Source organism: Acipenser ruthenus, chromosome 47 (genome assembly GCF_902713425.1).
Source record: "Acipenser ruthenus chromosome 47, fAciRut3.2 maternal haplotype, whole genome shotgun sequence".
Taxonomy (NCBI): Eukaryota; Metazoa; Chordata; class Actinopteri; order Acipenseriformes; family Acipenseridae; genus Acipenser; species Acipenser ruthenus.
The window spans coordinates 8,507,177-8,530,047 of record NC_081235.1 but is presented as its reverse complement, the minus strand read 5'-3'; the positions used below and the strand labels follow the sequence as shown (position 1 = coordinate 8,530,047).

At 46.9% G+C, this 22,871-nt stretch overlaps 1 protein-coding gene across 1 annotated transcript in view; it reads right to left on the bottom strand.

The window, feature by feature from the left end:
* Window positions 1–22,871, bottom strand: part of LOC131721045 (C3 and PZP-like alpha-2-macroglobulin domain-containing protein 8) — a 34,145-nt gene that overhangs the window by 10,570 nt on the left and 704 nt on the right. The window contains exons 2-36 of the mRNA XM_059014061.1: window positions 21,321–21,472; window positions 20,769–20,791; window positions 20,343–20,508; window positions 19,962–20,014; window positions 19,463–19,480; window positions 19,156–19,210; window positions 18,775–18,888; window positions 18,366–18,450; window positions 18,043–18,151; window positions 17,584–17,811; window positions 16,839–17,009; window positions 16,450–16,578; window positions 16,141–16,330; window positions 15,496–15,671; window positions 15,194–15,343; window positions 14,896–15,057; window positions 14,201–14,343; window positions 13,747–13,809; window positions 11,639–11,870; window positions 11,193–11,346; window positions 10,173–10,318; window positions 9,873–9,924; window positions 9,359–9,657; window positions 8,986–9,211; window positions 8,402–8,578; window positions 7,787–7,868; window positions 5,097–5,253; window positions 4,689–4,763; window positions 3,226–3,391; window positions 2,870–2,956; window positions 2,566–2,702; window positions 2,202–2,357; window positions 1,907–1,969; window positions 762–1,009; window positions 284–371 (exon numbers count right to left, since the gene is read on the bottom strand). Coding sequence (XP_058870044.1) covers window positions 284–371; window positions 762–1,009; window positions 1,907–1,969; window positions 2,202–2,357; window positions 2,566–2,702; window positions 2,870–2,956; window positions 3,226–3,391; window positions 4,689–4,763; window positions 5,097–5,253; window positions 7,787–7,868; window positions 8,402–8,578; window positions 8,986–9,211; window positions 9,359–9,657; window positions 9,873–9,924; window positions 10,173–10,318; window positions 11,193–11,346; window positions 11,639–11,870; window positions 13,747–13,809; window positions 14,201–14,343; window positions 14,896–15,057; window positions 15,194–15,343; window positions 15,496–15,671; window positions 16,141–16,330; window positions 16,450–16,578; window positions 16,839–17,009; window positions 17,584–17,811; window positions 18,043–18,151; window positions 18,366–18,450; window positions 18,775–18,888; window positions 19,156–19,210; window positions 19,463–19,480; window positions 19,962–20,014; window positions 20,343–20,508; window positions 20,769–20,791; window positions 21,321–21,472 — 4,732 coding nt within the window. The remainder of the gene's footprint in view (window positions 1–283; window positions 372–761; window positions 1,010–1,906; window positions 1,970–2,201; window positions 2,358–2,565; window positions 2,703–2,869; window positions 2,957–3,225; window positions 3,392–4,688; window positions 4,764–5,096; window positions 5,254–7,786; window positions 7,869–8,401; window positions 8,579–8,985; window positions 9,212–9,358; window positions 9,658–9,872; window positions 9,925–10,172; window positions 10,319–11,192; window positions 11,347–11,638; window positions 11,871–13,746; window positions 13,810–14,200; window positions 14,344–14,895; window positions 15,058–15,193; window positions 15,344–15,495; window positions 15,672–16,140; window positions 16,331–16,449; window positions 16,579–16,838; window positions 17,010–17,583; window positions 17,812–18,042; window positions 18,152–18,365; window positions 18,451–18,774; window positions 18,889–19,155; window positions 19,211–19,462; window positions 19,481–19,961; window positions 20,015–20,342; window positions 20,509–20,768; window positions 20,792–21,320; window positions 21,473–22,871) is intronic.

The following is a 22,871-nucleotide window of genomic DNA, read 5'->3' as shown; positions in this document are numbered from 1 at the left end:
ACGCAGAGCTATTGCATGCGCCGAGCTCTGTGGCTGTACTGCAAAAGCTTTTTTTTTCATTTCTTTCCTATTTAATAGCCTATTATGTGTTCTGCATGATTCCCTAATGCAAAGGTATTTCAGAAAATTGCTTCTGAAAAGACTCAAAGTTCATGGTGGGGAAGCATATTGGAGTTGCACTGTGCACTGCCTGAAGCGCCCAGGTGAACTATTTTGCACCGAATCCTGTGCAGCAATGCTTCCCCCACAATCAGCCTGTGTAAATGGGTCTCCCGTGTCTTACCTTCTCCAGGCTCTCCAAGTCTGCTCTGAAGCCGGACAGCAGTGGCACCTCGAGCACAGCCATGTTGGAGGAGCCGGCGTGCAGCCACCTGAGGAGAGACCAGAGTCTGAGTAAAACCCCTGGAGAGAGGGGCGGGGCAGCCAGGACCTGCAGCCCTTACATCTTCATTTATAATACATTGCCTGCATGCATCCCTCCGTCTTTACAAGCTCACAGCTTCAACTGCTAGTACAATAATTATTTCCGTCGCTGACATATTTCTAAAGTTTGGAACCAATTCAGAAAGGCCGTCATTAAAAGCCCTCCGATAGAGAAGTACTCCCAACATTTACGCGAGTACATGAATAAGGATGAGATTTATATAAATGCAATTTCCATATTTTTTTTTTTTAAACCTTTAAAAAGTCAAATTTATATTCTGTCCTATGGCTGTGTTGCAGCACGGGAACCCCCTTCCCGGGGCGTGAGACCCACCTACCTGGCACAGGCCTCCAGGCTGACCTGGTACTCTTGGTGGTCCTGGTCCGCAGCGGGGTCTTCATCGTCCGTGGCAGCCCGGCGACGGCGGCTCAGCTCCGAGCGGTTATCGGCGCGGGATTTGGGGCGTGCAGCCGGGGGGCGTTGCTGCTGGGGGTGGTGTCGCCCCAGTTTAGGCTCTTTCAGGGTCACAGTGAGCTGGAACGCCGGCTTGGCTACGGGATCAGGAACGTTGTAGGACACGTCGATCTGAAACACAGGTGTGCCGTCACTGCACTGTACGATACAGCCCCTTGAGAGTGTGCAGCTGGTACTTAGGTCAACCCTTAGATATGTACCATAGCAAAGGCATAGCAGAGTGTGATGAAGCACAGTGAGAGCATGGGAAAGCATAAGTAGGAAACCATGTGAAACTATGGTAAGTGCACGGTATGACAACGGAAATAAAACACAGGAAAACTGCAAAATTAAAAGTGCAAATACATTTAAAAGGATAAATTACTTTTAGCCAAGTGAGTCAATAAATAGTCAAGAAACGCACAAGACAGGTAAAAGTATCTAACCAAACTAAATCGATCAATAATTAAACAATTGTTATAGTAATAATAATACACGTTTTGAGTTTGCTGACAATCTGAAAATGCACTTCAGCAAACAGACCTGCATGCTCTCCTTGTAAGGTAGAAAGCATTTCTTTCTGCTCAGATGTAATCCAGACACCTGCAATATAATAACCGGTCTGCTTTGCTTAATCTGCCTGCCGAGGGCAGAAGAGGAGAGCTGTTGTGTTGTATGATGCTGTCTTACTGAATTGATATTTTAGGGTTGTGCAAAAAGCGTTGTCTTGGAATAACTTAGTCGGCGGCTCACTGTACAAGCACACCTGATGCTGGCTTCATTTCAACTCAGCAGAGCCCCCTTATTAAAGAGAACAGGTGTCTGCAGTCTCTAAACCCAGTCATCTTCACGTTGTTTAAACTGTGAAACGTTAAATGTGCCTCAAGACTCCGTCTGCTCAGGGTTTGAGCTGAGCGGTGGGATTAATGCATCAAGTCCCAGATCGCTTTGCAGAGCACAGAGCCTAAGGGACCATGATTACCTGCTTTCTTTTGTAATTATACTTGCTTGAAATGTTTTGCTCTTTACCTGCATCAGGCAGCACCCTTCCCCCTTGGCGCTGACGAACAGTCCTGTAGGAATACTGGGGATCTGGAAGAGACAGTAAACCATCATCCAGGGATTCCTATCATCTCAGGATCTCTCTTGGCATTTCATTGATAAACCTCTCTATCCGAACCTGCCCTAATCTTTGATGAGATGATCACGCCATCACAACCCTGGTATCAAGTATGGGTCTTATGCTGATGTCTGAATTATGAACTCCTCAGCCGCTAGGAGGAAATCCATTACAACGTGGGGTATTGTTGCTTTGAAAGATTACCAGGGCAGTCTGCAGGATCTTCTTGTTGGCCTTGTTGAGCTCGAAGGTCTCCTGGAAGTCCAGGTTCGTGGAGGCCAGAGAGATGGTGAGGTTGACTCCACCCACGAAGGACAGGATGGCGTACTCAGACAGGGCCTGCAGCGCCACGCATGTGTCCTGGAAAACAACACCACCACAAAGGGTTAATCAGTCGGTATTTAAAAAAAAACACTTGAATTGATGGTAAAATGATCAAATGTCATTAATAGCATACTGAACAGTGCTTCATTTTTGTGTAAACTACTCTACAAATCACTCCGTGGTAGAATATTTAGTAACATTAAAATAAACCTCAAGGAAAAGAGAAGGGCAAAAGGGGGGGTACCTGTGTGGATGAAAAGCCCCCCAGGGCGTTCCTCTTCTGCGAGAGCCACTTGACCACGGGCAGGGCTGTGGCCACATCCCCCAGGAGGGTGTAGGTCAGCAGGGCGTAGGCAGTCATCTCCACCTCTGCTGACACGACTGCCAGAGGAAGACACACACTACACACTGTCAGGATGTAATGAATTGGCATTGCAGCCCATACAATATTATTAACTCATCAGACAAACAGGCTGGCCAATTGCCTTCCTGGTACTTTTTGAAAGGCTAACGTTTCGCTCATCATGACCAGCGTGAAGACCCTTTACCTGACTGCGAGAGGCCGTCGTTGAAGCCCATGAAGGTGTCCTCATCAGTCACTGTGGTTCCAGTCAGGCTCCAGTGAGTAAAACCATCTGGAGGGACGAGAGGAGACACCGAGCAGGGAGGTTAACTTTTATCATTAACTATTGGGAGTTGCACTAATTACTGTTGAGTTTCGATAACGATTGGGAGCTATTGGCAGCTATGGAGGAGAAACCATTTCATTTAACCAGGAGTTCACAGTAGATTTTGCCCGATTTGCTCAAAAGCCTGGCACCTACTGGGTAATTTCAACAGTGCACCCAAGCACACCGCAGAACGGGAGCAGCGTGCCCCATGGCCCTGCTGGTTTGTAACCCACCCTGCGTGATGGCCATGTTGTTGAGCTTGCGGAGCACCACGGGCGCGTAGGTGCTGCGGAGGATCGTCAGGGCGTACGCTGTCAGCGCCGTGGTGTACGGGTCATCGGCGGAGTACACGTTCGTCTCCAGGAAGTGCTTGGCCTTAGCGACCGCCGTCTTCTCTTCCTGTCCGGGAAGGCAGAAGTGTTTAGTGAGAGAACGTCGTCGTGACAGAGCAGTTACACTGCAGCTCTGACCTTCCTGCCTTGCATGTCCTACAGGTCATACATTCAGAGATGGATGCAGCATTGTAAGTATCTGTTTCATCTTGTCTTCCTCATCCTTTGCCATGTTTTAGGTTACAGATCTGTGCAGGGGGTCTCCCACAGTTACTAGAACGAGTGAGTGGAAGGTCAGCGCCTCATAGCCGTTTCCTGACCCCGACATTCCCTCAGACAGGAAATGCCTGGGAATGTGCCCTCCATTCATCTTTCTAATCCCCAGCAGCCTGTCAAAGACACGGGGGACCCCAGCCAGCTGCTGGGACTGCAAGTGCTCCGGGCTCGGGATCACCTTTTAAAACTTTAAAAACGCTCAATAACAATTTCTAAGGCAAAACTTATAAGAAACTTTTTGTCTAATGCCTTTTCTTCTCAGTGAATTGGCACAAGCTTGAACGACCTTTAAACATCCAATGATGCGTCACTCTTTTTCCACTGAAAATTAAAATAATAAAAATATATTTTTTCTAAAAACTACAGTAGCATGAAGCAACTCTAATAAGTCGTTTCTAGTTTTTTTTTTATTCCTTTCCATCCTTCAAAACAATGACCCTTCAGTTTACTGAGGCTCACGCTGGGAACAATGCTGCTCAGGGGAGAGATGGGGTCGTTGCAATGTTTGACGCGCCAGGCAGGCCCCTTCTCTACAGCGAGGGTGTCATTAAAAGAAGTCTGTCAGCACCTGGAGCGAGCGACCCCGTTTTTATTGCGGGCCACATGACTTCACCATGCAGGAACTCGCTGCGGATGGTTTGGAGAGGAGCTCTAATTGAACCTGATGTAATTTAATTTCCTTGTCCCCATGGTGGCCTCAACCTCCTGACCCCCTAACCCCAGTGCACACTTCATTGGAAACAGTTGTTCTGGTGTTCGCTCCGAGCGCGCTGCTCAGATCGAGGTGCGCTGCTTCCCCAGAGGCCAGACTGCCATTCCTGCATTTACTGCTGGAACTAAACCATTATTAAAGAGCGCCCAGGGAATTCTGTTTAAAATAATAATGGTATTTTTTTTAAAGCAATGGGGAGAGTTATTTGACCCGTGTGGGAAATATTTCAGTTAGAATCATTTTGACATTCTGTATTCATGACAATCTGCAATTTTATGTTTTCAATACAACTGTGTCCGATTGAATGAATGCATGATAGCATTTTGCTTATCCAGCGAGTTGAATACAGTTTCCAAGGAGAGTTGAGCTCCCTTACCTCGGATGTTATCCCGGTTTCCAGAAGCGCTGCCACCACATAGGCTGTCAGCGAGATCTTCCCATGGATCCCTCCCTTCAAATAAAAGAGGAAGAACATCAGAACCCAACCAACAGGCGCTTCTCAGGATGACCATGAGCTTGAAACTCGCACTGGCCTTGCTGTTCCCAGTCCTGGGGTTCAGAACTGCCCTTGTTTAGGTTTATTATTGAGGTGCCAGGAGAGTTCCACTCTGAAGAGATGCTTCTCATCAAAGCATGAATGTCACACTCGAGCCTGAAGGTTCACCAACAGGAGTTAATGCAACTACGAGAAAGGATCCATTTATTTGACATAAAATTCCTGGCTCCTGATGAAGGTAGTTCTGAAACCCAGGATTATCGTTCTGTCTCCCAGGACACTCCTCACCTGGATGTCCTTGTTGAGGATGCGCCCCACGGCAGGGAAGGAGCCGTCCTCTTTCTGGTGCTGGATGATCCAGTCCTTGGCCGCGCTCAGCTCCTTTGGGTCGATAAAGATGAAGCCGCGGGACTGAGCGAAGGACTTGAGGACGAACGCAGTCAGCCTGGAGAGACGGAAGAGATGGCGGGAGTGAGACACACACACACACGGCAATACTGTACATAAGAGTAAGTGAGAGACACAGAGACTTCTCAATAGTGTTGCATGTACCTTGAGTTTCAACTTTTTAATCAAGAAAAAACCTTCAAACTAAAGCCCAACTCCTACCTAATGCTAGAAAACATTTTGGCAAAAGAAAAGCGCAAACCGTTGCCTGCATTCTTCAGGGGCTTCTAAAACGCATTGCCGCTTATCCCTTTCATTTAAACCCAGCCTGGAGCCTAATCAGAAAAAGGACTATTTACCGTAACAACCAAAAAAAAACAAAAAAAATTTCCTCGAATGACTCTTAATTGCAGAATTACTCTGCATTACCACATTCCCCTGTTCCCACTGCGTTTCAAACCGATGAGGCAAACAGCAGTAAAAAAAAATGACTTGTGTGGGGCTGAGAAACAGGAGAGGCAGCAGAGCCAAAAACACAGAACCGGACCATTAAATCATGGGGTTTGCAGGGCTGGGGTTATTTCTCCCCGGAGAGTGGTAGGGATGGAGGCTCGATGCCTGAGGAATTTTTATAACCTCAAGTAACATTGTGTCACCGAGTTGAACAGCCCAGGCGCTGGGGTGGGTGGGGGGGTGGGTGCTCCATAAACAGGATTTACAGAATGGACGTTGTGTAATAAGAACTTGATTGATTTATTTATATATTTGTATATATTATGTACGGGGTGGTTGTTATGTCGCTTAGCATCTTTGAACTTCTGCTGAACAAAAAAATACTTCTACCTAAAGGATGAGAAGTGTTGTTTATACCCCTGAGGATGCTGCAGGCATTCACTCTGCAGTTTTTAAAATCCAAAAAGCACAAACCTGCCTCTCTAACATTCAAAACTGCTGCGACTGCCGAACAAAGTTCTGTCATTACCGATCCTGAAATCTGATTTCTCGAACACGGCTAAATTTCGTCTCAGATTACAGTCGAGATTGAGAATGCCAGTCGTCAGTTTGGCAGCTGCGTCGCTTTGCATTCAGCCGTGACGTTGGTTTGTGAGATGCAGTTTTGTTTCCCGCTGCTTGTGTTTTTTTTTCTGCATTGAATCGGCTCGACTGTGGAATTACTAACTGGCCAAGTTAGGAGATGTGGAGAGAGATGCAAAATCAAAACGCAAAAAAAACAAAGGCACTTTTTTTTAATACCTGGTTGGGGATTGGTGTGCAGTTTTGAATCCTAGTAGCAACCCCATCAAATTTTTAAAAAAAGCAGAGGAACACTCTTCTTACTTTACAGTAGAACGTGTGTTATTCATTTCAGATGTCATTCATGCATTGGTTTCTGGCAGTTGTACATTTTGTTATATGAACGAATATGAACATGGACATTTCTGCCACCGAATGCAGTTCAGGCACCGTTTGTTTGAATATCAGGATATTTTTCCCAGTGCTACTATATTGCTGCCTGATTTTATTCCCTCTCAGTTGTGGTTAGAGGCGGTATTGAGTCCAGTGTCTGCTTCCCTGCACTCAGCTGGGATTCCAGATTAGCGTACAGTAGTTCCGCAGATTAGAACGCGATTCCCTTATTAAAAACAGACTAGTCAAGTATGTGGAGTCTCTGTCAAAGAAAAGCGCTGGTGGAGGAGTGCTGCCACATCCAATCTGTGCCTGACACTCAATAGTAGACAGCTCTGAATTTCCTACAAATTACTGCACTTTGTCATCCAATCTGTATTTGGAAGCAACCTAGAACTGACTACTATTTTTTTTTTATTTATACAGGGAATCTCTTGGGCAGTTTATCAGATTCACAGTCATAGATCAAATCGGTACTGATTGCTCCTGGTACTGCGTGCAGCAGTAGGAGGTTATACCCGACCATCAGAACCTATGTGCTTTTTTCTGCTCAGGGTACAAAAAAGAAATTTGCTGGGCTGATATTTTCTACTTATAAGGCTTTACAGGGTAACTTTTGCAATACAGAAAAACTTCCTGTCTCGCAGACCCAAGAAACCAAAAGTGTTTACCTTTTAAAACTTTTTATTTTAGTTTGTAACTGCGATAGCCACAGTAGTAAGCCGGCAGCCAGCGGTAATTGTCTGGACGCAGCCAGTGGTGCCGAGTCTGGTTTTAACCACTGTGTCAAGCAGCTAATTACGAGTTTATGTATAATGCCCCAGAGTTTACTAAACCCAGTATTTTACAGAAAGAACTTCGAGCTAATAAATGGCGCTGCCACAGCCCTGGCGCGTGGCCAGCTGTGTCTCCACAGGGCTCCTGAAGCCTGCCACTCAGAATGCAGACAGCTTTGCTGAGAGACCAGGGGAGAGAGACACTGTATTAGCAAAGTGTAACAAATAGAGCAAAGTGAAAGAATGGTAAAGCACATGCAAGGATTGTAACGCCCACAGAGCCGTGGTAAAGCATATTAAAAAAAAAAAAAAACATGGTAAGTGCAGAGTATAACAATGGGAAAAGCATGGGGGAAACTGCAAGGCCACCAGGTGCGAGTGTCTGGGGTGTCTGCGTCAGTCACTCACCACATGCTGCCAGACGAGTCCCTCTCTCCGAAGGCGCTGTATGAGCCGTCCTGCCTCTTGTAGGTCAGCTGTCTCTGGTATCCTGGACACAAGGACGACGAGACATGTCAAACTCAAGAGTACAGGGACAGAGGAATGGCATGGAAACACAGAGTCCATGTAACTCCATTGCTTTATTGAAGACACTGCAAGGACATCGAGACAGTGGTTCTGGAAACCCCTGGGAGGGTCAACAGATTTTACAAACTTCTTTATACAATTGTATATTTCATGTGTTCTTTCACTGCTGGTGAGAGACAGGGCTTGTGACTAACTTACAGACGGTATGCACGTTAAACATTTAATTTCACACCAGCACATTTTTCTTTCTTGCTTTCTTGTTTGCAACTTGCCATATTGCTCCGTTTATCCCCTCTTTCCAAAAAGAGCTAAATCCCAGTGCAATAAAAATCACAGGTCAATGAAATTCTGTCCTGGATGAACTACCTCCCTGCTGTACCCTGTGTAATTTTTCAGTTCAAGACTTCAGTTCCCCCTCCTCCTGTAAATAAGAGACCGGGCTTTCCTGCAACCGAGATCTGAGCCTCTTTATTAAAACCCATGTGTGTTCGATACCTTGCACCAGGTAGTCTGTGGCCTCCCCCTCCACCTCCGGGTTGAGCTGCTTGGTTTTCTGCAGGTACTTCAGCACAAAGACGTTCGGAGCGAAGTGGATCATGTTCTGTTCCCCGCAGCCGAAGGGCAGCCGCAGCAGATTGTCCAGGTTATTGAGGGTGGGGCCCATGACATCGCCTGCAAAACAGCACGGGCACAGCAAGAGCAAGTTAACAAAGCAGAAGATTTTTGAAGACCACCAGTCGAAATGTTTGTAAAGTAATTTCTATTCTACTACGGTCAGAAGACACCGAAGCGGTAATTCCTGAACTACCTACAAACCTAAAATCACATTTTCCTTATGAAAGTAACCACAGTAAATTTGCAAGGCAATTTTGTAGTTTTCCCCTGCGTTTCCCTTGGTTATACAATGCATTTGCCAGACCTATGCATTACCAGGCTTTCACTGTGCTTTATTACACTTTGCTGAGCTTTTACTGTGATAAACCTAAAATGGACACACCAGGACAATCCTGAAAATGTCGTATGTTAATGAGCTTCCCCAGTCTCTCCGTATGGGCTGCCTGTCTGCTGGTGCAGGTTACCTATCATGGAGGCGGAGGCCCGCTCGCTGCCCAGGACCACGTTGTGTGGGACCCCCAGAGTGAACGCCTCATTGTGGTTCTCATCCGAGTCCTCCTTCCTCCAGATCTTGAACTCGCCCACGGACCCCCAGCCTGTTGAGAAGCCCACGTACTTCACCTGCGGCAGCTTCAGCCCTGCCCACTCTGTGATGACAGACTCGTTAGAGGGGTGCACCCCATGGCCCACCTGTGGAGAACATGCACCTCGCTGTTTACTGCATACGCACATAGTCATGTATGTTTTGTGTGTCTATGAGGACTTAGCATTGACCCCCATACAGTCTAGATTTTCTATTCTAAACTCCAGAGGAGCATACGGGTATTTCGTGCTAACCTGCACCACGCCGTTCCTCCAGCTGACCCAGAAGTTGCGGAATTCGTCCCAGGACAGGATGCCCTCGGTGCCAGCGCTGGCGAGCGGCTCGCCCATCTTGCTGGCCGACACCCAGGTGCGGGAGTTCTGGCGGCCCCCGATCACGATCTCCACCATCCCGGCGGTGTCGTGCGGCCCCGAGGACAGCGCCAGGTGCGCGTCGTTGTGAGCCTTCACCGCCACGTCGAAGTGCGTCATTCGCGACGGCTTCTTCACGTACTGGTACTCGTACTTGTTGGGAGTGGAGATGTGGATTTTCTCTGTGGGGAGCGAGAGCAGAGTCAGAAAGCAGCGTTCACTTTACCCTCATTAACAAAGGCTTTTAACGGACTCGACCATACTTAGCCCATCCGTTACCATATCAGTCTGTGCTTTTATCATGGTCTTTACTCAAAATGAGCCCTCCCCCCCTGCTTCCTTCCTTCCTTCCCTCCCGCCTTCATTCTTTCCCCAATACTCTGTTTGGTACACTCACCATTAGGACAGAAGAACACACTGTAGGTATATTCTCTCGGCAGACCTTCCGGCTGTTGTGTGTGTGTGTGTGGGGGGGGGGCGGGAGAGAAAAAAAAAAAACTTTGAAAATTACAGTTTCCATTAAAAAAAAAAAGAAAGGTTTAGAAAGTGGCGAGATGCATCCTGACGTTCCCTGTTTGAGCACGTTGGTAGTGCAGCGATACTGTTTCGACTGTAATCCATACCTATGAAACAACTCGGTAGATTTTAAACACTGAAAGAAAAGTATGCTGGCGCGGCTCTGTTACGTTCTGCTCACCTGCACCAGGACACTCCGCCGCACGGAGTCCATGCCCACCGCGGTCCTTCTGTCCAGCTCGCTGTCCTCCAGGTGCTTCCCATTCTTAAGGGGAGACTGCACCCCCTCCTCACAGCAGCCCACCTCACTGTAGGCAAACGCCCGAGCTTGGAAGGAGAAAAAAAAAAACAGCTTTGATATTACAAAGCTAAAAAGCATCAGGTAGGAGGAGTTTGTGGGTGGTTAAAATCATTTTAATATAAAAAAAATAGAAGTTCTCTCGGCAGAGGAACACGTTCATTGTTGGGAAGGAAACTTGGCACTTTTAGTATAATACTTCAGTAATCGTTTTTTTGTGATTATTTAAAATACTGGAGTGCTTTTTTTAAGGTTGTTCTTTTGAAGTTCCCTTCGTACTGATCTAGTGACTAGAAAACAATACAAAAGAAACTGAGGACCACACCACCACTTCCAGGATGTTAGACTCACTTGCACACACAGAGACAGACAGACACGCACACAGGGACTGTCCACTCCACTGTAGACGAGCTGCCCCCCCCCCCCCCCCCGTGGAGATACCCAGGCATCAGGAAATGCCTGCTTCTCTTGTGCAAGTCTGCTAATTTGGTCCCTTTGTCCGTGTCTATTGAGAAGAAAAGATTCCGTCCCTGTTGAAGGAATGGGAACGGGGCTGTTTGGCTGCGGTGACCCGTAAGCAGATCCATGGGGCAGAGAGATTCCGAAGCTTTCCTAGCTCCCTGCACTCCTGTGTTTTTATTTAGCTCTGGTTCTATTTGTTTGCAACTGCCTCTCTCCCTCTGTCTTTCCTTCCACTGTCTTTGAACAGATTTTCCTGCATTCCTTGTGCAGTCTCTCGGAAGACAGTCATTCATTCACCTAAACTCAGACGGCACGCTCGCTGCTCAGCCATAACATTTGGACTGCAGAAGGGGAGTGAACCTTTCAACAGGGGCCTGGGTTGTTGGAGTCATGGCCTCACAAGCAAAGCAAGTCTGATTTCCCCACAGGTGTGGGTCTCACCTGTGATGTTGGCCAGTCCCAGCTCACTGAAGGACAGGACAATGGAGGTGGGACGGGCTTCTCCGGACGGCACACACTTCTTCCGGGTCAGGTGGTGCCTGCTGGGGTGACCCACGAACTTGATCCCTTTGGGAACCGAGACCTTGACATGGACCTAGAGATCCAAACACAACAGTGTCATTTTAACTGGACTAACAAGTCTGCAGTCAGAAGAGAGACAGAGGACGACACCTACACTCCTGAAAACACTCTCATGATAATGTAATAAAAAAGAGACGATGTTTGGATTAAGAGAGAACTTCTTTGGGATGGAGTCTGAAACTTCTAATTTAAATATGAACGCTCTGCTTTTAAGAAATCTGCAATGTATAAAAAGTGTCACAGCGTTTGGATGATCTCTAAAGCTCTTCTCGAGGAGCGAGCTGGGGGCAGCAGCAGGCTCTCACCTCCGCGCACACTGGCAGGTAGTTGTACACAGTCAGCAGGATCTTGCTCTGCTCCCCGCGGATCACGCTGTAGGGCAGGGCGAAGTCCACGAAGAACGGTTTGAATGCACGCAGCTCCGTCTGCGCAGCCAGGCCCAGCCCCTTCCCATCAGACAAGCTGACAGCCTCCGTGATCCAGGTGGTGATAGAGTCCGGAACCTCCAGCCGCAGCTCGCCCTCTCCGGTGATGTCACTGCAAAACACAGGGCAGCTTACCAGGGGAGCGTTCGGCCGCTCGCAACGCTTGACAGCGTGTCGATGAACTCTTTCCTTTTGTTGGAGAGTAAAAGGACATTTGCTAAAGTTGAACACAGACCAGAGAAACCGTAGGAATTTGCAAAAAATCACCAGAAAAAGGTGCATTAACAAACAGGCTCATCTCGTTCTCAGAGTTTCTTGTGTTATAAGTTTAAGGTCAGGAGGTGAGCCCTATCATGCCATCTGTCGTCTCCGAAGAAAGGTCTTTAAATGAACGTTAAGTCCTATTGAGTGATCACACTATTGCAGACCAAGGCAACTGGACTACAATATTTTTGCAGCGGCATCATTTTATACATCTATCTCTATCACTAGCTATATAAAACTTAAGAATATATTGCATGTATTTAATAATTGTATTTCTTTTACTGTGTGCACATTCATCAGTTTTCTCTTTTTAAAGGTTTATTATATGTGAAGCCTGGAAGGTCTCGAGTGAATAGAGGTCTCAATGTGATTTATTATTATTTTATAACCTGCCCCCCCCCCTCCCCAGCTCTGGCAGCACTCCAAATCCCACTTACCCGGACAATTTGCGGCAGCTGATTCTCTCTCTAAGCCCCGTTCCACAAGGATTACAGCTCATAACCAGTAATAATGTTTTTATTTTCACAAATGAGAGCATTGACGCCTCTGGGCGCAGGGCCAAGGTATGCAATCATTGTGACCGTTACATTTTCCTTGGCCTTGCATTAAGAGCTTTGAGAGAACACGGAGAAGTTTCTAGGGACGGGGGGGGGGGGACGGGGGGACGGGGTGTTAGAAAAAAAAAACCCAGAGAAAAACTAGCTTTTGAGTTCCTAAAATAATGTGCTGTGGTGTCGCCTTCCTAGGAGAGAATACTTTTCCGAGCTGTCCAAGTGCAGACTGTGGCGCAAGAGTTAAGTAACATTGTGTCCTTTTTATATAATAAGTTTGCAAATCACTAGGACTGTTCTGTCATTGTAGTTCTGTATAAACACCATGGCGGTGCTTTAGTGTTAGCCAGCACAGGGTTTTTTAAATTATTATTTTGCTTTGAATATTGTTCATCATATTAAGTTGAGAAAAGTGAATTAATGAATTAAGCTCCCGTCTCCTTACAGTCTTTCTGCAGTAGCCTGGTGTTATACTCCTCTGGCTACTTCCCAAAGAAATCCGACTTGACTCTGTCCATATGATTCACTCCACAGCTAATAAAAACGGTCTTGTCTCTGGTGTCCGAGTCACACCCAGTGATCAGAGAGATCAGAAAGTTTCCCATAACGACCTCTGCCAAGCTGCGCAATTCGTAGTTACGAAACTGTCATTTTTTAAAAGCAACATTGGTCCCTTTCATGATTAGAGGAAAACATGAACCGTGTGATCTAAGGAGCTCACAGACAGCATGACGGCAACAGTAACATCTGTAATCAGCCCTGTTCCTTGTTTCTCATACCCTGGTGCCTCTCCAAAACTCCACACCGACAATACAAACAGCTCCCTTTCAAACACAGATTCGTTTTAATTTCCTATGTACGGAAGCAGATAACATGTATGACTGATTTCCCAGTTGATTGGAGCAGTTTGTGCAATTGGGTAAATGGTTTCAAATGCAGGGATGGAAATAAGACTCCCCTTGCATAGCAGTTTGACCCATTCCTGGTTTTACTAGTTTAATAAGACACACCTGAGCTTGTTACCTATACACACTGGCTAATCAAGCTCATAGTAAAACCTGGAATGGGGTGAAAAGTGCTGTGCCATTTCCACAGGCCAGGTGTAGTGTTTATACAGTGGGAAGATAAAACAAACTCTCAATAATATCACAGATAATGGGTTATTGTTCCAACCTGACATTGAGGCAGTGCCAAATCCAGGTCTCTGGGAAGAAGGTTCTTCTTCGTTTCTCAGCCCTGGAACAAAGAAACGACAGAAAATGAGGTAAGGAGAGAGATGTAAATCAGTCTGAGATTTGACTTCCCAGGTCATTTCACCTCAGCAGCGTCTTCAGGGGCAAAACATGTCCTTCCATTCAACTCTTCAGTGAAATGAACTGGGGAGTGTAACAGTCCACCCAAAGGCATGCCACACGGACTGGTAAGACTTCTTATCGAAATGTTTGCCTCTGAACTTATTGTGTTTAAGCTTGTCTAATTACCACACTACTGAGTGTGTTTAATAGTAATGGATTAAAAAAAGGAACAAGATCATTATTTTCTCAGGTGTACAGTATTGATGTCGATCCAGCCGTTGGAATTAATTGAACAGTAACGGAGAGGAGAGGAGGTCAGGTCAGGGAGTCACCTTGGCACGGTGCGGGAGTGCACGGCTCCCACCGCGGTCCCGGTGTGTGGCTGGAAGGCGGGCACGGCCTCGTTCGTGTACATGCCCCCGTTCTGCCGGTGATTCAGACTCACCATGTCTGTCATCACCACCAGGCCCGTCTCCTAGGCAACCAACAAAAAACACACAGGTCAGGACAGAGCACCTAGAACAGTAAGCACTGTGCTTATCCAGGCAGCTTGCTGAGCTCTACAGTCCCCGGGTACATTTAGGAAAAACACTCTCGACACTTGACAGATGAAAAAGGTGAAGACGTTGAGCAGTGCAGTTCCACCCAATAACAGAATATCAATACAGATAAACGTTGCATCGGGTGAGAGAGAAGCCTCGTTCGAAGTGCGCACTAGGGTTTTCCAAACATCTGCTCCGTTCTTTGTTATGTTTTGATATTTTTTTTTGTATATCTGCTTGGATTTGAATTTGAGACAGAGAGAGAGAGAGAGAGAGAGAGAGAGAGAGAGAGAGAGAGAGAGAGACTGGTCCTGTGCGTCTGGCTGACAGCTGTACTCAGCAGGATCTCCTGAATACGATGATGTCATTGAACTAAGCGCTGGTGGGCAGAGGATAGTTTGATCACGACATCAGCACGGATAGCACTTCTTTCAAAATAATCTGGAGCTCTTAAAGGTGTAGCCCCCCCCCCCCCATCCACTCACAGTGAAGGCGAAGCGGGCATCCTTGGTGATATCCCAGTGCCAGGGGAAAACCGAGGAGCGTCTCCGTCGGTGTGACGACAGGCCCGGCCACCAGAAGTGACCATCGTCCTTGGGTATCCCAAAGGCGTCCGAAACGTCGAAGTCCGCCAGGTCCTGAAAAATCTGTCCCGAGTGAACGATAAAGAAAGTTTAGATGAGTTACACATGTAGGAACAACAAATCTCACAGCGTGGTGCCAGATAGCTGGCCAGGTGCCCTCTCTGTGTACCCCTCCCCTCCACCCACCCCAGCCCCTCACCTTGTCAGTAGTGAGCTGGAAGCCTGGCTTCAGCAGATATAGGCTCTTGTCGACGGTCGCCACGCACACACAGGAACCCCTCTCCGCTCTGACCCGCATGTTAACCACGTCCCCGGGCATGGACTCGTTAGAGGACAGGGCTATGGACACCTGGACAGAGAAATGCAACAGGAAATGCTTAGGTTTGCATTAGCAATAAACATTGCCAAAAATGATTAAAAGCAATAAAGGGGAGTTGTGAAACCCAGGACTGGGCACAGCAGAGCTGTGGAAGTTTCTAACCCTGTTGTATGGATCGGTACCTGGTTCTCGTAAGCCGGCTGCACTGGGAGCTGGATGCTGTCAGTCACCCCCTCCCCGTTCTCCCTCACGTAGTAGACCAGCAGGCGGCTGAGTGGAGCCATGTTGTAGGTCACAGGGAAGTGCAGGATCGTCACGCAGACGTCTGTCTCCGCTGGAGATGGGGGCTTGGGAGCACCTGGGGGAAGGAGAGAGAAACACACAGCACTGAAGAGTCAACTGGGTCTATTCGAATCTTCTCAGTACTGCTCTTCAGATCTATCGTATTAATCCTCCTGGTGTTTCCCCCCACGAGTGATTTATTGATTGATTTATTGACCCGATTCTCACATGTGATAAAAGGTGAACAAAAAAAATAATTGATCCATAACTACAAAGTAGTGCTAAATTTAGAACATACGAAAATAACTTACGTTCAATGGCAAAAGTTTCGGCAACCGGAAGTCTTTCTCAATGTCAGAAGACTTTGAGAAAGACTTCTAATTGAAACATTTGCCATTAAACATATTAAGTTTCTTTTGGTATTTCTAAATGCCTAGACCTTGTAGAAATGTTAGACTGCATATATACACACAGCGGGCTGGCTCTGGGTGTTTGATATTAAATGTGTAAGTCTGGCTGGGCGGCAGCTCGCCACAGTTGCTCACCTGGTCTAACGGGGGCGCTGGTGCGGACGTTCTTGTCGAAGGTGATGGTGGCTCTCTTGCTCCGCTGCAGGGTGACATTGGAGGGCTGGTAGCCGGACTGCACGATGTTCCCCCGGGAGGCGAGCTCGTAGTGCAGGGTGAAATCACATGGGCACGTGGACTTCAAGGACACCTGAGCCTCCACACCCACCTGAAAACAGCACAGGAGTGACTGAAATATTCATGCTGTGATCAGTTAATTCAGAGCAGATTTAATCCTGGTCTCCCTGTTTGCCCGGTTCTCTTTGCATGGCTGATTGGATGGCTGACCTGCAGAGGAGCGCTGGGGCCCTGCAGCTGGACGTGGCACTTGCTGGGAGAGTACCAGCTGCTGATGGACAGGTAGTTGGGAAGGTACTGGTCTCCTGCCGGCCTGCCGTCGATCGCCGTCACTTTGGTCTGAAGCAGATGAGGAGAAAACAGTTACACTCCAGCTCCGGAACGTCTTCTGTAATTTGAACCTCTGACAATTACATCCCAGATAGAAAAACTGCTTTGTAAAAATGACAGAAAACCTACGAGTATTTCCATGTAGTACTACAAAAGAACTGACAAGTTTTACTAAAGTGCTACACAAAATTTGAGTACAGAGGCCTCAGTCCGTGTTGTTCGCAGTACAGTTCACAGCTCTGGTCATCCTCCCACTCTCTCAGTCTCACCTCCAGCCACACGTACTGGGCAGCAGTGGGGATGGAGGGGATCTCGAACTCCACCAGCCCCCCGCGGGAGCGCAGCTCGCTGGTGTACACGTTGTCCTTCGGGGTCAGCTCTGCCTTGATCCGAATGGTCACTCCGTCCGCGGGGCTGCCATCAGGGTACGTCACCTCCACCTGGAGCAGGGTCAGGGGTCAGGGTGGGCTCGCTATAACTGCGGTGGCATGTGCGTCTTAACAAGAGTTTTCACAAGTGCTGGGACAACTATTCCAATATTGGAACAAACACTGCTTGAAATGACCAGGTTCGTGTTTGATCATAAGAGAGAATTTATAAGTGTTCCACAGTACAGAAGTGTGCTCTCACCTTTGCATTTATAGGTAATTTGATGAGATACTGGGTTTGCTTTACTCCTGAGAGATTTTTTTTTATTACTGTAATACGGTACAAATAATACTGTTTTCCAGCTAATTCAAAATTAAAGGAACATTTGTTTAAATTTTGAAAAAAGCAGTTTCGTATCAGCACTAGTTCTATAGGCTGGTCTGTTTCCACCAATCAGATTGGTTCCTGAGCTGTAGCACAGCTTTGCAACATCATTTATAACCTCCTGCTGTTAAAAAAGGAATGCCTATTCTGCTCACTAAGCGACGTGGAGGCGAGAAGGTTTCAAAGAGAGTAAGCTTGGTTTCCTGCAGCTAAAACTAGAGCAGACTGCGGACTGGGCAGCAGTGAGGAGGGCTGGGTTACCTTGCCTCTGTACGGAAGGCCTGGTTTGAACTGCTTCCTGGTGTCCTTGGAGTACTTTATATCAATGAGCTGCTTGTGGATGGGCGTGGAGTCGTCGAACATGACCTGCCGACTGCCGTCCACGCTGCTGACCGCCGCCCAGATGTTCACCGCACCACGGAAGTGGTCCGCCACGTCCGCCGGCATCATGTCCTTCACGCACAGATTGAAGGTTGCAGAGCCGTCGATCTAAAGGTATAAGATAAGAAGACGGAAAATTGTTCGCTATGAGAACTGTGGATCCAGCACTTCTGTGCAACTTAAAATATTTTTCATTGAACTGAAATCCCAAAACAATAAAATGCAGCGTTACGACTTTGTAGTAGACAAAATAAGAACTTGAGCCGGGTTCTTTGAATTACACCGCCTTCGCAGTAAAGCACCAAAGGTTTAATCTGCAAGCCTAAACATCTCGCTTACGTCCATGGTCTTCACCACCGGCTGCCCCACTTCGTGCCTGTAGTAGCCCACTCCGTTCACGGTCATGTTGACGGTGAGCTTTCCCGTCACGGGCTTCCCGAACGTGTACCTGGGGAGGAATGAGAGCGCATGGGAGTGATCGACGGGATGATGCACCTTACTGCGAACAATAGAACAACACCCGGACAGAGATCAGCGGCTGGTTCATTCTGCGGTAGGAGGAGATTCATTACAAGGGCAGGGATCTTGTCAAGTGCATTACACCAGTGTCCTCTGGGGGTCCAAGCTGGACCTGAAGGTGAAAGGTGAAAGGTTCTGCTTACCTGGCGTGCACAGATCCCTTCTCGCACGAGGCCAGGTCACGGATGAACCTGGGAGGCTCGATGATCAGTTCGAACTTTGGCAGGACTGGAGGAAAGGAGACAGAGAAGGAGGAGCCGTTAAGGGGGGGGGGAGGAGGAGGTTGAAGGCTCAAAAGGAACAAGCAGGTTTGGTTTTGATCTCCCTTTTTCTGGCTTTGAGAAGCCTGGTGCATAACCACACCAGAACCTGACAATGAACTTGGTGAGAATTCCAACGGCAGCTCTGTATTGTCTAGTTCTCTCTATAAAACACAGCAAAACAATTCACCAAAGTCTATGGCACCAGTAGATTATTATTATTGAGTCCCAGAATTTTTTTATGAAGCTCAAAGTGTACTCCAAATCTTTAGTTTGCCAGGGGTAGACTCACCGTACTTCTGCACCTCGAAGGACTTGTTGTAGGTGTGGCCCTGCATGTCAACGAAGACGAGCCACTCCCCCAGCACTGGCTGGTCTGACAGAGGGAAGCTCATGTTCACAATCCCTGGGAAGAGAAACGAGAACCGGGGCCTTGAAACAGCTCAACAGTGGAGCAGAAGCTTTCACAAAAAACTCTCTCAGTAAATTTGCAGGATCATTTTACAATTTTTTGTCATGCATTTACCATAGTTAACCATGCTTTTCCATGTTTTTTGATATGCTTTACCATACCTCTCTGGGCTTTACAATGCTGTACCATGCTTTCACTGTGCTTTATTACACTTTGCTATAGAATTGTGTCTGAGACAATGTGACAGGCTGATATACGTACCACAGCAGATGGGCTTCAGGTCAGACCACTGGATCATCCTAGACCCCCTTGGATCCTGTGATGAATAGAACCAAGTCACTAAGTTCACGTTTGTACTTGAACTTATAGCTAAAACTCCCTCTGGTGAGGGGGTGATGTACATAAACTGGACTGTCAACCATGCCTGTTTTCTAGGGCGCACTGAACGTTGAACTATAGAATGAAGTAAGTAGACACCAGTGCAGGTTTCGGGAGGTAATAAGCACAGTGAGAATATATTTACTATATATCATAATTTAGGACAACCTTTAAAAAAAGTTTTACTTACCACGATGTAGGCTTCAATCTGCAAAGAAAACAAACAAATACATATATTCGTAAGTAATAAACAGGAACACATTAGAGGCAGTGTAAGTATGATTTCAGAGCCCAACAGCCCTACAATCAGCTGTCTGTGCGAGTGTCACTGCAGCTGCCAGTGCCCAGGCTTTAGTACAGCGTGATCAATAGCGCTCTGTCTGTAGCCAGCCTGTACTGGGCATGTACTTAGAAATGCAGTAAGAAACTCCAACAGAGCTCAAGCAGGTTTTGTTGATATGACTTCCCTTCCTATCCCCAGCTCTTCCACCTCTCTGCCACTCCCAGAGCCAGTCCACGGGCTGTTCTTTTAGACAATGCACGGTTCTGAAATACTTTATTTTGGAGTACAAACTAATTAGCCAAAACATTTTCCTACTGGACCCGTCTCCCTTGCTTTCTGCGTTGAGAAAAATGAGCTGTAAACTCCTTCAGTAAGACAGACAGACAGACAGACAAGTCTGCTTTACCTTCTCATTGGCAGGCCTCAGGTCAGGTGTGACTGAAAACACATTGATCAGCACTGCGGAGAAACACGAAGAGAAAACAGTTTAGTGCTCAGCCATCATCTGAGCATTTTAACCGAGACGGGGCGTCTTTCTAAGTGCAACTTCAACCAACGGGAATGTAAGCAAGTTGGCTGTTGGCACTGCGGTGGATTGGCGTCTCAGCCCATTGAATGGGAAGCCAAGGCCTGGATGTGAGCCGCACACCATACGGTTCAGAGACGAGCGTCTTACCATTCAGTTAAACAGCAAGCTCTGTAGTCGAGAGGCGAGTACGTGTCTTATGCTGAAGTTAGCATTATTAACTGATCAACAGCTAAGAGGAGCCGATGCATTACAGCAAACCTTTCTGCTTGGGTTTGTAGACGGGCTTGTCAGTCTGGATGAAGACAGAGGAGCCCTTGGCGTCGACGGTCACAGTGGTGTAGTTGTGGAAGATGTAGCCCTCGTCCGCCAGGTGCCGATTCCCCCACACCTTCAGGTGAGCTTGCCCGCGCAGGCCGGAGGGAACCTGGGAGGGAGAGAGAGGAAAGAACCACCTGAGTCATTCATGGGGGAGCATTAAAAAAAAAAGTCTACCTCTTAATAACTTTTTTGCAAGTCGATTGTTTTAGCTTCCCCACACACATTTATCCTGACACCACTCTGCAGATTCGCGTCCTGTGCAACGTGCATTGGGCCCCCCACCTTGGCCAGGTGTGAAGCTCAGAATCCATCCATGCACCTCTGTGTTTCACCCTGCAGGCTTGCAATTAAACACCTGTCACTCACCTTTAACTTGATCGTTCCTTTCTCTGAAAAATAAAGAGACACAGGAAAACATTACATCGAGAATGCTCACAGACAATATGAAAAGTGCATCTGTGTGTAGCATTTAATTGTACATGGAAAATACTGAACGGGAACTAAATTGCCCTGAACTATACACTTAACCTTAAGTAAAAGTGAAGGCTAACTCCTGTATGCAGCTTGCATGTATTTAGGCAAAATTGTAAATGTTTAACATTTGGCTAGAATTAAAGAGGTTTAAGTTCCTCTTATAAAGGCTGACCATGGTATTTTTTGTAATCCCCCCCCCCACCATGGTTATACTATGCATTTACCATAGTTTATCCTGCTTTGCAATGTTTACTAATATGCTTTACCACACCTTGCATTTCTTTACCATGCTTCCCTATGCTTTACCATGCTTTCACTGTGCTTTATTACACTTTGCTGTGCTTTTACTGTGGTAAACTTTTAAAAGGGTCTAAACTTCCAACCGTAATTTTTTTATTGGATCTAACTGCTGGCAGAGTATCAATGAATGCGGGAGACACGTACCCAGCACCGTGCCGTGGCTGTGTGCCACCGTCTCCCCCTTGACTGCGAGCTGGACCTGCACGGTGGTCTCCTTGACGGGGTTGAAAATGGTCACGCTGACAGCTTCCTCCACCCCGGCACGGAACACAGAGGGGGCCGCTATCAAGTAGCCTCTGAGGAACACGGAAGAGAAACAGCTGTTCATTGTCCTTTTTACAATGGCTGGGCTACAAGAGACCCAGCTGGAGGTTCCTTCACTCACAGCGCCCTTGACAGGTTAGATGCTGCAGTAAACTAAAATGGACACGCATTCGATTCAGGTGAAACTGAAACCGGTTTCACTACTTTTGTTCAAGATTCAAAATGCATGCCATAAGCTGCAGAGCACAGCCCTACACAAGCACACCCGCATATCATATATCCTGCAAACACCAGGGCTGCAGAGCACAGCCCTACACAAGCACACCCGCATATTATATATCCTGCAAACACCAGGGATGCAGAGCACAGCCCTACACAAGCACACCCGCATATTATATATCCTGCAAACACCAGGGCTGCAGAGCACAGCCCTACACAAGCACACCCGCATATTATATATCCTGCAAACACCAGGGATGCAGAGCACAGCCCTACACAAGCACACCCGCATATTATATATCCTGCAAACACCAGGGATGCAGAGCACAGCCCTACACAAGCACACTCGCATATCATATATCCTGCAAACACTGGATGGTGGTCTCTGTAAAATGTCAGTGGTAAGCATCCATGTGCGTTTCTACAGATTACAAAGCATAGCTTTCCTTTTGATCACACAGTACATAACAGCTACTTGGTAAAAATAAAAAGCCTTAATTCCTTTTAAACCTTCATTAAGCTCCCACCCCGGTGTTTCTATTGTCCTCATGAGGAGCAGATGAAAAGGCTCTGGGCTTTTAGAGCTTATCTGACAAGAGCCACAGTAGGGCATGCAAGCTTCATCCACAAAGACACTACAGACTCAATGACCCTTGAACGGGCACAGACAAGATGTAGCATCCATCCACACAGCCAATAATCTAAATTAATAAAGTTTAGAATGTCATCTACAACCAGAACAACGCAACGACGTGGACGGCATTCTATGAACAATAATATGCAAATGATTGCATTAATTAATAAATTGATTGAAAACTAAACGTCAGCCTTCGCGAATACACTGCCTCGGGGGTCTTGCTGTTTTTAGACACCTTGACCCCTTACTTGGGAGACACCTTTAATACCAGTGCTGGCCGCTGTATGTTAATTATAGCCCGAGTTTTTTGTCTTTTAAGTTGGTTGTCAAACACGTCTTCGGTTTGGGCTGGATGTGAATTTATAAACGATCCAATATAAAAACACTTAGCCTACAGCTACCGCTTCATAGACGCGTGAATCATCATTATTATTATTATTATTATTATTATTATTATTATTATTATTATTATTTGGGGGCCAAGCGCTTCTTACGGACAGTTCTGTTCTTTTAAACGATCACCGCAGCGAAGCAGATCGTGCAATTCCCAGCAAAAATCTGAAAGAAATAACCTC